This window comes from Cololabis saira, chromosome 12 (assembly GCF_033807715.1).
Source record: "Cololabis saira isolate AMF1-May2022 chromosome 12, fColSai1.1, whole genome shotgun sequence".
NCBI classification, from domain to species: domain Eukaryota; kingdom Metazoa; phylum Chordata; class Actinopteri; order Beloniformes; family Belonidae; genus Cololabis; species Cololabis saira.
Window position 1 is genome coordinate 34,178,765 of NC_084598.1, and position 16,250 is coordinate 34,195,014.

General features: G+C 40.4%; 1 protein-coding gene across 2 annotated transcripts in view; it reads right to left on the reverse strand.

Annotated features, from left to right (window-relative positions):
- Window positions 1-16,250, reverse strand: part of nphp4 (nephronophthisis 4) — a 249,953-nt gene that overhangs the window by 50,728 nt on the left and 182,975 nt on the right. For both annotated transcript variants that reach the window (XM_061736682.1, XM_061736683.1), the window contains exons 13-15: window positions 13,398-13,555; window positions 9,609-9,800; window positions 4,857-5,044 (exon numbers count right to left, since the gene is read on the reverse strand). In XM_061736682.1, coding sequence (XP_061592666.1) covers window positions 4,857-5,044; window positions 9,609-9,800; window positions 13,398-13,555 — 538 coding nt within the window. The remainder of the gene's footprint in view (window positions 1-4,856; window positions 5,045-9,608; window positions 9,801-13,397; window positions 13,556-16,250) is intronic.

The following is a 16,250-nucleotide window of genomic DNA, read 5'->3' on the forward strand; positions in this document are numbered from 1 at the left end:
GGAAACAGAAAAGAACTGACGAGATACGACGGTTCATTTATCTAATAAGAGGCTAGACTCAAGTTTTCACTCTGGGATCCCCGAGGCCTCAGTGCTGGGACCCTCCTGTGTTTCTGCAGTCTTCTCCCTCCCTTACTCGATAAGACGCTGACAGAGTTAAGGTTCAGCTGTGAGCATTAAAATGTCCCCATTCCCAGTGAAAGGAGTGATAATACTGAGCCGTCTGTTGGAGGAACAGGGAGGCTTCCTCTACAGTGTAAGAAGCATTAAAACTGAATAGATGCAACTCCATAATAAAATCACCTTGTTCCCTCTGTAATGATTTGTTCTGGTCAAATAAAGCTACAGAAAGTCTCTGTAATTTTATTACACTGCAACGTATATAAACAAAAAGAAAATATATCAATGCTAGTTTTTCACAGTGCTTCGCAGCTCTATTTTAAATTTCATTGTGGGTATTGAGCTTAGATATCATGTACTGCAGCAATATTCCATCACCTTATGGCAAAGGAAAAGCCTCTGAAGGAGTATTTCGAATGTTATGAGTCCCTAACTCATTCAGGTGTGTTGTTCCTTAAAAGAAGTTGTGGTATTTTACAGTGACTGTCACAAAAAACACAGCTAAAATTCATCCACACTGGAAGCTTTTCTTGTAATAAGATCAAGAAGAAAAACATGCTACTTAGAGGGAAATCAGTTTTGTATAAAACAGACAATGTAATTACCAACATCTTTCCCCTTCAGCATAACCTACACAGACTCTGTCCCTGCCCCTTCCTCCTCCCTCCTCCTCTGCCGCTCGCCAACTCTCTCCACTTGGACCATTAATTCTCCCAGCAGGCTGTGGGCTTGTGTGCTGTGGACGGATGGCGATGAGAGCACAGAGGGAGAGGGGCGCGTGAGACAGAATGGGCTGAGTGTGTTTGTGCTCACAAGCAGAGAAGGGCTGACAGATCTGGCCCGAGGGTCGCGCGGGGCTGCATGTGTGCAGCTAGGTCTGCAGACGGGGAGGAGCACCCGGCGGACTTCCTCCTAACCTGGATCGACCGCCTGCTGTGAAACGCAGCAGGCTGGCTGGGCTGAAAATCCTGCGGTGAATTGAAATTCCCACACCGCTGTGAAAGCTGAAGAAAAAAAAGTGTCTGGAAGATTTAAAAACTGATGCAAGCCAACACATCGAGCTGATCAAGACTGCATTCACCAATATAGAGAGTCTTGCCAAAAGATCCATTTATTTTTACGCATTACACTATGGGGTAAATCCACAAAAGGATTGCGCGGCTTTTGCGGCCGCTAAACCGGTGCAAATGACACAAAAAGAGAGCGTCTAATTCGCGAAGCACCCGCAAAGGGCGAATTGCACCACAAACTGCGCTGCCAAGCAAATAGTGGCATTGTGCGCCTGTGCCATTTGCATGCATGTAAATTAGGTAATATTCATACATTCGGCGCAAAATTGCCCCCTTTCTATGCAAATAAGCCTCATTGCAAAAACCGTCTAATTCACAAAGGCCAGCGCTATTTGCCACACGCAAAAATAGTGGAGTTTTCGAAGCGTGTATTAACTGCGCGCAAACACACTCCTCACTCCCTCTCTGTCTCTGTTTCTCTCTCTCTTCAATATCATTCAAGCCTGTGTGATACTGAATGATATTAAAGGTGAAATCTATAGTGAGACATGACTGTAGACAGTCAGATAAAGTGGGGTTGTGGACTTATCTCGGATTTAAAAATAAAAATAACAGGACGGAGCTCAGGATTCATCCATACAGTAAGGGGCTGCTTTATTACAAACAATTCCACCATATTAATATAAATCTAGAATGTGTGTGTTTAACAGCTGACCTGTAGGTGTGTGTAGCAAAACACAGAACATGAATTACCGTCAGATCCTGATCTGGGACCTCATCTATAAAGCTTGCTTGCGCACAAAAAGGGCCTGAAAGATGCGGCGACGCGCACTGTATGGTGCGCGGGCCGCTTAATTACGCCGTAGGCTCTGCGTCGATTTAACGCGGAACCATAAATCAGCTGCAGCACTGATGAGGGGGGAGAGGGAACGGGGCTCTTCGCACAGTGTCTTGAGGATTTACAGGCTGAGCCTACCGTTAGTTCTTAAACTGTAAAAAAAAAAAAAAAAACGGGGGGGACAAAAGCATGAGTTTGAAAAGTGGGGGGGCATGTCCCCCCTGTTCCCAGTGGAAATTGCGCCCTTGCGCCTCACAGCGTTTTATTTTCACTCGCTTTATTTTTTATTTCTGCAGTTTTCATTATGGACCAATCTGTGTGCTGAAATATGGAGAGCACTGGAAACAGCTCCGCTCACTTACTCAGACAAGGGCAAATTGCACTCAGCTCCAAAACTTTATGGGCGTGTTTGCGCCGGTATATCATTAGAGCAAAATCTTTTGTGAATAGGACCTTAAAGCAGGGCAAATTGCGGGCGCAAATGCGGCGCAATTCACAGCGCTATTTGCAGGCGCAATCTGTTCTTTGTGGATTTACCCCTATATATTTTCAACTTTTTGGACAGATTTTAAACTAGTGAAGTTAAATTCAGTTCAATTATGATCTAACACCGGCAATTATCCTTTGAAGGTACATAATTAGTTAAGTGAAATATTCCTGTGTACGAGCTAAATGTCACAAAATCGCAGGATGCATATTATCAAAAGCCCTAAACACTTTCTCGTTTGAATTTTCATGGATTTCCCTTCTCGTTCAGACTGGATGGGTGGAGACACACACACACACACACACACACACACACACACACACACACACACACACACACACACACACACACACACACACACACACACACACACACACACACACACACACACACACACACACACTGTACACAGTTGTAAAGGAGAATGATAATAACCTATTAGCACACACAGTTAAAACAGACAAAAAGACATTTCTTCTCTTTACCGACATGGGAAAATTGACGTCGGTCATCGCAGTGGTTTATCAAAGCCCCAACCTAAAGTCTGCAATAAAACCACACAAGCAGTAAAGAGATAAAGGAGCAATAAAAAGAGGTCAAGCCCAAAGGTCTAGGAAAGTATTGTGTCTTGGTTATGAAAAGAAACATCAAAACACAAGTGTACAAAATGGATATAGTGTATAAATCCATTTTAAAAACTCAGTTGCCAAGAAAGGATTGCGCCAAATTGTTTTAGACAAGATAAAGAGGGCATTAATCAGAGCGGTGACAGCCAGACAGTCTTAAAGAAACGGCAAAGCTCCACAGCACACATCGTAGTGTCTGTTCATATGACCACTGGAAACTGAGACTGGAACCTGACAGCTACTTGACAAAAATGCTGAAGCAACGTTCAAGTGGCTGGAGTGGAAAAGTGTACATGTCCAGGAAGGGTTTAGTCAGAGCCAATAACTCAGTCTGATGGTGTGATTCAAAGATTGCTGGAAACCAGCAGCACTTCAAGTACTACTTACAGCATGGTCAGTTCAATACAATCAGTTACCCGGTAGTTGAGATTGTACAAGTGAGCTTCTCACTGCGAGCTAATGTTGCTGCAGACGTAGTAAACACTCAGTAACATTGCACGTAACATACACTAGACTTTTATTGGTTTAAGATTATGAATGTGCAGGATAAAGGCTACTACTAATGTGCTTTTGCAGGCCCATTCATTCCAAGTAGATATCTATCTATCTATCTATCTATCTCCTCTCTCACCCTTAGTGACTTCATACGAAACCTCGATCATGTGGAACATTCGTAGCTTTATAAATCACTTAAATTGCTACCACTACAGGTCATATTCAGTCCTCGACATTAGGATTCATTTGAACAGAGTAGGATAACTTCAATAAGGCTATCAAAAATGGGGTATTAAATCGACTCCCCTAATCGGTAACAATAAAATATTGCATAAATGTCACTGTCTTTTTAATGTCAGGAATAATTTCTGTCTAATGATCTAATGCTTTAAATAAAGGTCAGTTAGTAAGAAAGAGTGTTGAACATTTCGTGTGGTCTCTGGAGTAAAGACACACAAGACACACGTCGGATTTTTATACTTGAGGAAACAACCCTCCAATCAACCACTTATCCTAAAAAAAAAGTGAAAGGAAAGTTCAGTAGTCACGTAGTTGAATATGTAGACAGCATGATATGGATGCAAGCGAAGAATTATTGATTAAGTTGGATTGGTGCGCGTCTGGGTAATACAGATGGGTAGGCATATGAATGGGTGGTGGAGGTGTATTTGTGTGTTCAATATCATGCCCTGTCAGAAGCTGTAATATCTCTTCCATTTCATTAGCTGCCCCATGAATAGACTTGACATCAGTCAGCCCTCGCTCGGCTGACTGAGAGAAGTGCATCAGCATCACCCGACGTCATGCAGCATCATGGAACGAGCTGGCTTATGTAGGAAGCAACTGTACAACTACTTGTTAACATTAACCTGGACAGAAGAACAATAAATCACCATCTACTGTAGCTTTTGTCCACAAGCTTGAACCGATATACAGCGCTCACAATGTTTGTAATCAGTGGTGGGGATTTCAAAGTGTGTCAACTGTTAAATTCATCTTCTGGTGTTATATGGAGATGAAGACACCAAGTTGTGTGTGTGTGTTTTTAACTCTCAATAACAGTCTGGAGATTAACTGAGCCGGGACCTGCTCACAGTCTCCAGTTTCATTAAAAATCACTCATCTCCATGAGGTAAATCTTCAGTCATCCATATGTGATGACAAGCAGCGTCTGATTCCTGTAGGCAAAATATGTGGAAATGTTTTCCTGCCTCTGTTTCTTACTGCTTTCCCTGATGCAGTTTTTTTGGGGGGTTTGTTTTGCTGCTATGAGTCCTTACCGGTGTTAAGAGCGCCGCCGTTGCTGATGGTGGCTAGGACACAGGGGAGCGCCTCACTTGGTTTGGTCTTCCCCTTGTCCCTGGTCAGCAGCTGCAGCTGCTGCGATGTGGTCGGTGGGAAGCGATAGAACTGGAAGGTGAGGTAAATGTTGTGTGGCCAGTCCGCACCAGCCCCCACAGCAGGTACTCTGCAAAAAACACCAGTGGTTCTATCAGATGATGGATTATTTAATTACATTTTCTATAGCCACTTCAGTCCTATTGGTGGCCAGGAGGGGCTGAGAGGTGGGGTATACCCTGGACAGGCCAGGCCATTACAGGGAGAAGCAGCATGCACAGCCACACTTACACAGACGCACCATTTAGAATCAGAATACCCGGAGAGTGTCATGCAGGCACAAAAGAAAAAAAAGAAAAAACGTGAAAATTCTTCACAGAGAGAGAATAACCGAGATCCAAACTTTCCCGCTGTGAGGAAACAGTTTCAATTAAAATTTTTATTTCAAAATCAATGTGAGGCATGGGCTGGCATATATGATAGTAAACACAGGGGAGATTAAATCAAATTTCCCTCCGGGGAAAGTTCCAGGGAAGAGAAAAATAAATGTGCATGTCTTGAACATCCCACCAGAGAAAAATCCTCTTTACAGTTACTTAAAAGGTGAAAACCAAATAACTGAGGATAAATAAGGAGTTTGATATAGTTTAAACCTGCCTAGAAATTCTGGTGCTTATTGAGTAGAAACTCGCGCCTTTGGCTGACAAGCCTTTTGGTCTTTTCTCTTAACATTCAACACTAACGTGACAGTTTTCTATGTGCAAAAATGCTGTGTGTAAATATGCTCGTATTCTACAGTAGTTTATCTGTTAAAACTAATGGAATGAGTGCTTTTGTTAAGTAGGAGTCTTATTTAGAATAAAACAAAGTATGTGTTTCTATCAATCCCCTAATGAGGTGGACTGCTTTATCACACAAACAACACCCTTCAAGTACATTTCACACACACAGACACTTAATATTTCAATAATGTTTATACATTACTTAATTCACAGCAAAAAGCAGTCTCCTGGCACTTTTTAGAGACGCAACACACTTTAAAGTGGTCAACTCCCAGTGAGCTTGCAACCTCTGAATTGTACAACCGGAAAATAGGAACATTTTTGAATGAGGTTGTTTTTCTGTTTTTGTTGAGTTAAAAAAAATTACCTTTATGAAGTATTCAATAATAATGTTTAAAAAGGAAAAAGACTTTGAAGAAAAACCGGAAGCGCAGATGTCTCCCCTGTGACTGCAGAACGTCAGAGTCGGATGTTTCAAAGAAGAATCTGATGAGAGCAGCATGTGACCTCCCAGTCAATCACACATTTTGGTACTGCACTGTTAAAGACCTTGCTGGTCTCCATCGGCAAAGAGGATCCGGTATTAATATCCGTCTTGTAAACAGATAAGATTGATAATTATGGCACCCAAGTGAGACACAAATGATGCTGTTTATGGAGAGGCCCCTAACTTTCCTGCAGCATAAACTGCTGCCTGCCGTACCCGTTTTTCATGATTATGAGGTCACTCCTCACCCAGCTCGAGAGAGTCACAGAGTCACGCCATTTAATGTATGCTCAAGTGTGTGGGCTCAGCCAGTACTTTACTACAGATTTCCTTGAGAAAACAAGAGGTAGAATAATAAAATATGCTTTCTTACTATCACAATATAGAATCCAAGGTTGTTGTTTTTTTCTGTTAGTACAAAGTCAATTTTTGCTGCACTCCAGCTGATAATGTGATGGTGTTTCCATTTACCCGCAGGCTTTAAACATTTGCGGTGGTAATCTTACAAGTCTTTATGACCAATATCTTCCGACACATCTGCAGAGAGAGATGTGATTTAATTTTTTAGCTTTTACAGGATGTGGGGAGGATGCCCGCACAACAACAAAGTTATGGTCAACTTCTAACTCCGATTAAAGTTCAAGGCAAAACAGCTGCGTCAGGACTTCACTGTATCAAATACAAGTATGTTGTAAACTTTCAAATATTTACAAATCAACCAGCAAGCTGTCCAGCAAGCCTTGTAATAATAGTTTGTCTCACTAGAGGTGATATAAATCATTGCATCATTCATACATTTAAAGGAGCTTGAGGCCGGATTGTGGCAAGATTTATGAAAAAAATCCGTATACATTTTAAGTTTTCTAGTAATAATGTCAGATGAAGCGTTCCAAACCCAAAAGAATGAGCCCTCTAGTGTATCTCTCCTTTGCCTTGAACAGGCTGTGTGCTGCAAAATGTGCTGCAATTCAGTCCCGAATTCCCCGCGCTGGGCTGCGGATGTGACGTCACATGACGCTGCATGTGCGTTCTCCCCGTTCTCCCGTGCCGGCTTCACTGTTGGCTGCAGTACCCCCAACGGCCGTCGTGGTGAAGGGTGGCGCTAGAGAGTCTCATTTCTTAAAAGGAGCCTCAAGCTCCTTTAAGTAAAGGTGAAGAGGTTTTATTGGCTGACGGTGTATACGTCTTACACGTCAATCATGTTCAGAGTGCTGCTACACCATTTAGGTCAAAATTGCAGACCGAGCGAGGGAGTGGAAATCAGGGAATATTTCGCAGACATCTGTTGGCGCTCAATCATCATATGTGAAACACTCGGAGAAGGTCATTGACGTGTTAGTGAGCCATCGCCTGCTGCCAAAGAGTAGCACTGGACAACAATTCGATAACGATATACATTGCAAGGTCGGGGTTAGGGCTGGCCGATATGACCTTAAATCAATATCACGATATATTGGGCAGTTTTACCTCGATAACGCACGATAAACAACCCCCCCTCTCCCCCCCATGACATACAACGTACTCCCTCATGGTATGCTGCCCCCAGTTGGTCTGGAGTGGTATTGCTACATAATTTGGCTTTAATCTTATTTCAACAGCAATTTTATCTATTTTTAGGGAGAAAAATTAAATAAACTAACATGAAACATGAAACAGATGCAGTAGATGACATAATAAAATTTGCAGACCCCATATTAGGTTTTGAGAAACTGAATGTTTTCATGATCAACTAAAACATCTGATAAAAATTAGTGAGAGCAAGGGGGAGGAAGGTGTTAGTCACAGATCAATTTTTGTCTTTTTGCCCATGACATGTTTTCTTTCCTCCTCTCGGTCATTCACACTCCACTGATGTCATCAAACAGCAGTATGTCATCTGAGGATGTGCCAGAGATGCTTTGGACACTGCGATTTGGTAAATGTATGGACCTAAGGATTCGGTCTCATGACTGACATTTACAAAAGCATCAACATGTTAACATTATTCATTTTGTTTGGATGTTTAATAGTTTGCAGCTTTCAGAAATCAAGTGGAGCATCGAGTATAAATTCAGCTCTGCTATCATTTTCCCTCTTGGCTGTGATCTAAGTGTTACGATGAAATGCCAAGCTAATCTTTATTTAACCTACAATTCTTAATTTCAGTTGGCCTGTGCAGTAACAGCACTGAGATGAGGACAGCATTACGCCTGTGCCTCACATGTCTCCGATCAGCGGGAAAGCACGAAGCACTGAGGCGAGTACGTGAAAGGTCACGGCACCATGCTGGTGATTCCATGACGAACAAGACAAAAGTAAAGACTGAAGACAGTGCTCATGACAAGACGGAAGGACGTCAAGTGTGGAGAGTGTCCTGTAGTCATGCTTCAGAAGCCCCCTGCCACTGTCAGACCCTGTCAGAGGGCGCGGCTGCTCCACGGGCTTCTGTGATGAGACACTGACAGAGCTACTTTTCAGGCAGTGCTGACAGGAAATCTGTATTTCTGCAATTGTGAGTACACAGGCTGTGATGGGCATGGACTTGACTTGTGTTCTGAGGATGACTGGCACGGCTCCGCGCCTGGTTTAAGCGCAATGGTATCTTGGCAGCCATTCAGGGTGGTGAGAAAAAAAAAAAGTAAAAGAAAAGAAGTTTCAAGGAAGAGGGGTGCTGTCCTTAGCCTTCAACGAAATGTCTAAAAGATGTATTTATTCAATGATATACTGTAAATAAGTGGCCAGAATCTCAGTGCACAGGGAGATATGTGTAAGCTGCTGTCAGATCTTGACAATTTTGACATTTTTGGAGGCACAAATGTTTAGCCTTGTCATTATAGTTTGGTTCTGTAAAATAAAACAAAATTAAGCAAACAGGGAAGTATGATATTGCTAACCATGTCTCATTTTTTTTAGGGTTCCTCTTATGTCAGTTTATTTAAATTTTTATTTATTTATCTTATTTTGTTTTTTTAATTTATTTTTATTTTTTAATTTTTTTGTTGCTGTTGTTTTGCGTGTCCTGTATTTTAGTTTATTACGTTATTTTTCCTATTATTATTGTCTTCAGTCAGAGTTTGATTGGTAATCGGTACTTACTTTGGGACCTGTTTATAATTACGTATTTTGCAGTGTGTGTGTTTTGGGGTGTTTGTTATGTTAAGTTTTGTGTCCTTATTTATTTTTTTTTAATTTTATTTATTTAATTTTTTTTTTTTTTGTGTGTGTGTGTATGGTAAAATATAAAACGGGGTATTCTGTCGAACCCTTTAAAAGAAATGTTTATTGTGTAATATAATTTACATGGATTACCCAATAAAGAAACATGTTTAAAAAAAAATTAAGCAAACAAAATAAAAGTGTATGGATGGAATTTCTAATGATCAAGCAAGTAAAATATCAAAATATCAAAAGTGTAGCTGCATGTGCGACAGCGCTGCAGGGCTCACCTGGTAAACGCCAGGAACTGGAACACCAGTAGGTTTCCCTGTAAAAGGTCACTATCTTCCCGCTGAGGATCAAAGGGCAGAGGTTCCGTGGGGTCCAGGACTTCCGCCACCTGGCCGCTGCAGTCCACGATTTCAGGGAAGCCAGCTGAGAAAAGGTGAGCCAGCGAGCTCCTGGAGCTGACTGAGCAGGAGCTGGAGAGGGGTTCAAATGATGGAAACTGTCAGAGTCACCGGGGCGTACCGACGATTCACCAAGCTGGAAAGACTTCAGTAAATGCACTCGTGATGCTTAACAAACAACAGGAGGTTATAGGTAGAGTCTGCTGCACTGCCCTCATATGGGTAATTTGTTTTAAATGAGGCAGGAGGGAACATTTGAGAAGAATACAGTGCTGCTTTATCATTACAGACCTTTTTTCTAAACCCTTACTTACACTCTTGGTCAAAATGTTTCTCTTTTCATAGAACCTGTTCAACTGAATGTGAATTTATATATCTGTCTGCACTAACCCAAATGTGGCAAAATGATGATTAGAGAGCATAAGGATGTAGCAGTTCCCATCAGACGGCAGCACCATGATAGCAGTTACGGGGAGATGGAACGAGAGCCAAACCATTCCCTCAGGATTTTCAAAGATAATTGCCAGTTATCTGTAATCATAGTGGCCACCTGTTTTTGTGCAGCTATGGTAACATTCATAACTTATACTTTCAATGCTGAAACCAGACACTGCGGCTATGATAAACACAGAGCACAGATGGCTGGCTAAAGTACAGGCTCGGGAAAATAAGTGATAATATTATCGTGGCACCAGCGCTGCCTGTGTCCACTTGGCAAACAGTTGAGCCAGCAATGACAAATTTGTCAAAGAATAGAGTCTTGATCAAGCTAATTAAGGTGACAGCAGCGAAGAAAGCAGTCAATTTTGTTTCCCCCCACAGCTGTGTCAATTTCATGCTTTCCATCTCTCCCCCATTGTTCAAAGTTGCATCTTAATTTAGCCCTTTTGGATTAATATTCAAGCCATCATTTTGATTTCACAAAGCGCTCCATCAGATATGCACAGCAACTTCAATTAAACTTCTCCAGACTTCCTTGTTCCTCTCAAAGAAGTGGGTCATTCTGTACTGAAAACAGTCAAAAAGATGTTATGGCTCCGAGTGAAGAGGCAGAGATGTTTCAGATCAGTGAACTGAAAAGCATCGTATCTGAATCCAAACCCTGGGATTGGGAAAGTGTTTCAGTGCCAGCTGCTTATTTGCAGATTCTCCACTAATACAAGGCCTTGTTTCTCAGCTACTGTGCTCATTATTTGTAAAGTGTTCTTTCTCATTAAGCTCCCCAACTCGACGGGTTTGGCGACATTTTTCCACTGACATTATCTCTGTAAATTGTGAGCACTCTTCATTGCATTTTGCTCCTCTAAATCAAAGTCAAAAGCTCCTCTTTACAGCTTCGTTTAACAATGAACTTTCACTCTGACAAATAATGCTGAGACCATTACCTTAAGTGGAATGTAAAGGTTGACAAAACAATTTCTTTAAATTGGCGCTGAGCTGATTTCTCATACTTACTGTCAACAGTGTTACGCCGCACAGTGAACACATGCTGCCAATTAGTGAAGGAAGTCAATATTTCTCCGTGGATAACAAGACAGTGATCTGTTGTGGTAATGAAAGACTTTACTCATGTTCACACAAAGAACTAGGCTAGTAAAGAAAAGAGTACTAAAGAGAAACCAAATCGAGTACAGATTCAATGTACCCTATTAAAACTTAAAAAGAAATACATTTTTCTGTGTTGGGGAGCCTCTGTTTGGAAGTCTGAAGTGACAACTCAGAAATTGATTTAACACAACCCTAACACCCTTTGTTTGGGGCTCTCTGAGAATGAAAATATGTTGTTCAGTCAGTTGTTCAGATTTGCAGTGCAGAGAGTGATGAGCCACCGAGATCCCAGTGAAGTTATCCCATCTCTTCCTCCACTCAGCTTCACATTGTTCTGGATTTGCTAACCTTTGGAAGTGGGTAGCATAACACTGTAAAAGTGATTTCAAAAGAGGCACACCCCATTAAATGGTGGGGCTCCCTTCATCCATCAAAACTGCCATGAACAGATGTGTAAAATCAGTTTAAAAACTGGGATTTTTGTCCTGAAACTGTTGGTACTTTGAAGTTTGCCAAAGAGATTCAATTAAAGCCACTCTATGTAGTAATACCACTTCGGACCATAGGGGGGTAGCATATCCGAAGAAGGTATGCCTTTGGCGTAATGCTTCGTTTGTGCTTTCACAGCTGAAAGATGACCAGTATGACAGAATCTTTTTCGATGTCTTAGGACCAAAGATTGCCTGAAAAATTGCTTCAACAGCGTCAGAGATCTCACACCTTTGACTAATGGCAAAAAACTTAAAAACAAACAAGAAATTCAGTATTAATCCATGCAACTTGCCTCTTCTTTCTAACCATGAGCAGTGTCTCGTTCTTCTGCTCTGCTGCTTCTTTAGTATGTCCAGCACAAATAAAAGCTGCTTCTAAAGTCTGGTACATTGTTTTGCTTATTGAGGATTATCATAAAAACTGGATGATGTTATTCTACATCTACCGTAGCCTAAAATTCATCAAGTCTCATAACCGTAATCCTGTTTTACACATACCATTCTTAATGTTGTACCCAATATTAAGCGGATTAAGTTGTACATTAGATGTTATAATCTTATACATCCATATACATACATGTGTACAGTGTAAAGGAAACGTACTGTCAGCGGCTACTGTGTCATCAGAGTAGATATCCATCTTCCCCATGTGATCAGATATTGTACTGCTACAAGAAGTGATTTTAAGATCAGGAAATTTGTGCAACTTGTACAAGAAAAAATGAAAAAGGCATAAGATGTCTCCTTTAAGTAACAGACTTGAAGTCAGTTTTCTTCAACCAGGTCCTCAGGTCTTACTGCACTGCATGTTTTATATGTTTATCTACTCCAACCGACCTGATTCAAATCAATGACCGTCAGCTAGTCATGAAGGTCTGAACAAGTCTGTTAAAGATGTGTGTTGGAGGAGATAAACACCTAAAACAGGACACTGCAGGACCATATGTGGAAGTAAATAAGAAGTAAAAAGTTGTACATTTAACACAGTAAATGTAGTCCATCACACATATGTGGCCTGTGGCCAAAATGTGTTTGTTTAAATGATTCGTAATAAAATAAAACAACCTTTCAACATTCAGGTTTTCCCCACCGATTCAATTCCGCTCAAGTTAGTATTCAGGAAAATGATTTTCCCAATGACACACAGTGACCATCTATCAGCACTTACAATTTCACAAATAGCAGCTGGCCTCTTTATTGCAATTCATGCTGCACAGCTGAGGCCACAACATCTATAAAACAACATCTATACTTGCTGGGAGATAATTACAGCCAGCTTTGGGTTGCAGAGGCCGGAGCGGTCCAGCACACCATTTAAAACCAGAGCTTTAACTTGAACATCAGTAATGAGGTTTTGGAGGCAATCAGGAGAGAATCAACAAAGTTAAGAAGTATACTTTTTTCATTCCTTGTTAGTTTTTGAAAAGATACTCGAACCAGAACTATTACGTGATGTTACTCTAGATATTTGGGGAGTTTCAAATAGCTTCTTTATTTATTTTTTTTTAAACTAGGTGACATTTGCTGATGGCATCTTCGACAAAAATCTGTCATGGTGCCTTTGTACAGCATTAAATCCTGCACTTTCTGGGGCAGCTCATTCCTCAAGCAGACAATATAAGCAGCTCACCTGGGCGCATTCATCCCTAGAGTTATGACAGGTGCGTGGACAGGGGTGAAGGGCAGCTCCTGGAGCTGGTCTCCTTCATCCTGCATTGATGTTTGCTCATCACCTTCCCGCTGGAGGTCCATCTCCAGGTGGGCGATGTTGCTGACAGCTGAGCAAGCCTGGAACAAATGCAAAATAAACATAATACAATAGATTAGTTTTTTTTTTTTCAATTATTTGTTGAATGCACATTAAGATCTAATCGAAATAGTTTATAACAAACTTCCTCTGTTTAATCACAAGTTGATTACACAGAATTGTGCTACAGTACAATTATAGGCAGAAAGGAAATCATAAATAGAATTTATTTTCATAATAAACAGCTGGATGGATGCAAATTTCCTGCAAAAGTAACAGTGAGTAATAAAGCTTTCAATGAAAGCAATAAGAGAAAAAAAACCCTGAAAATTGCCTTCACTGACCCCGTGTTTACAGCAGAAATACTGTACTTATCTTTAATATACAGCAGCCTTATGTCACAGAGGGCATAAGAAGCTTACCCTGGTCTTAGTTTACTCTGGCTGTGACAATGTGTGCATTAACTCTAATCTACAGCATATGTGACAAAGCTTTAAATAGCCTTGTCTATCAATGTACACATTTATGCTTAGTCACCAATGCATTCAATGTCAGAAAATGACTCAGTTACAAGTTGCAAAAACTTTACTAGATTATAATTAAATAATCTGCTTTTCTATTCCAGCTCGAGTGACGTTGGGGAAGCCAGAGGATGTCAGAAGCGGCAGGAGCAATTTTATCATATCGCAGTCATTACCTGCAGTATGTTGGTTTATTTTCTTTTTGATTTAAAGCATCGTGCTCCTGGATTTATTATCAACTTTCCGTGTTTCTATTGCACTATTTGTCATTAGTGTTGCTGGTTTTTTATCTGCTTGTGTCATGTTTTCTGCAAACACCTCTTCTATATGGCACATTTTCTCTATTGAAGATGCTCCATCAGTATACTTGAGATAAACATAACACATCCCTAACAGAAATGGGTTTGCAGTTTGACAGAGCATCATCACATGGATTCGGAGGAAAAAAATATATGCTGTAAATGGATGAACTTGTGCAGCATAGAGAGACGGCGAAGTATGCATGTCTCTATCTTTCTATGATCCGCTGAAAACAGCCAACTCCACTGATGCGCTCAATTTCACCGGACATATAAATGAGATGTTAACAGTAGGTGCTCTGGCAAAAAAGCTCAAAGTACTGAAGAGGAAATGTGTGGACAGTATCTGGTCAAACTAAACATTTTATTCTTTATTTGTTGTGTATAGGTTGAATGAAGATGTAGGGAACGTTGACAAAAAAGTGACCAGTGTATCAGTGACTGGACTGACAGATGAATGAAATCATTAATATTACATAATTCGCGTATGAAAACAAACAAACTTAAATAAATAGTGATTTGTTTGAAGGCTACAGTTTCCCCAGATATTTTTCATATTATTAAGAGCTGTTGCTGGCACATGGTATTGACTCAAACTGCTCTTTGTCAGTGTAATGAAGAAACATCAGGGGACTCGGTTTAATGCTGCGTTTGATTAATGGGTTTTTGATAGTTTTAGACATCAAAAGATAAAAACAGATCCATGTGGCACTTAAAACAGCTACTTTGAGCTTTTGAGGCATAAATAACATTTGCTAATGGGATTAGTTCCTTGTCACTTTTGACATTTTTATTAAATCTGATGGAAAAAAAATAGCATCAGCCGAATTTTCTGTTTTCCTCGCTCACACTTTTTACAAAATAGACGTAATAATAGTAAATTACAAAGACTTTCCAAAAAAGAAGCGTATAACTAGTTATAGTACAAGCAGCAACAGCTCTGAACGTATTTAAATTTCAATAGTGCAAAGAATGTTACAATCAGCTCTCGATAGTGTCCAATTAGGTTGCTGCATAATTCAACATAGAATTCAAATACAATAGAGTTGTCTTTATCACTGAAATAGTATTGGGAGGATCAGAAGTATTTGGATCGTGAGATTTTATACCACCATAAGAAATTGGAAATAAAACAGTCCAGATGTTATTAAAGTGTAAGCTTTAAGCTTCAAGATGTTTCACAAAATCAGAATATTTACAGTTTAGGATTTACACATTTGAAAAAATGTACCTCCATTTTCAGAGGCTTAATGGGTTTTGGAAAAAAGTTATAATCATGAAAATTACAATCATGAAAATGGCCATAATCCTTTGAAGTCAATGACTGATTGGAGTTTGGAGCCCGCAGACATCACTAGATTTTGAGTTTCTTCCAGATATTTCTCCAGACCTTCACTGAAGCCACCTTCAACAGTTGCTTGTAAGTCATACCTGTCAAGCCTCCGGTCTTGGCCGGGAAACTACCGTATATTAATTTTTAAAAAAGCATTCCTGTGAGGCACAGAAACATGTGTCTGTATCATCAGTCACTGAATTCCATAGAGCTAGTTGAGTGGAAATGTAAATGCTTCACTTGAAGACAATCAATGTGTATATAAATAGAAAATATTAAAAATAAATAAATGTGCTTCATTTTAGGCTCTATTATAAGAATTACATGTATAGGAACGTCCACAGCATTTCAGTGTCAACAAAGTTAGGCCTAGCAGATTCTGAGCACATAATTGTAGTTTGTAAGGTTGACAGGTAGTTATTTTAGATTTCTTGTAAACCTGTCGATACTGGACCTCGGTTGGGCTGATGGGACAGCGGCGGAAAATTCCCTTCCCAAAACTTGACAGGTATGTTGTAAGTGGGCATTTCCACCTTCAGGTTTCAGAAACTAACTAAAAAGATTTTTTATTTAAATGCTCTAT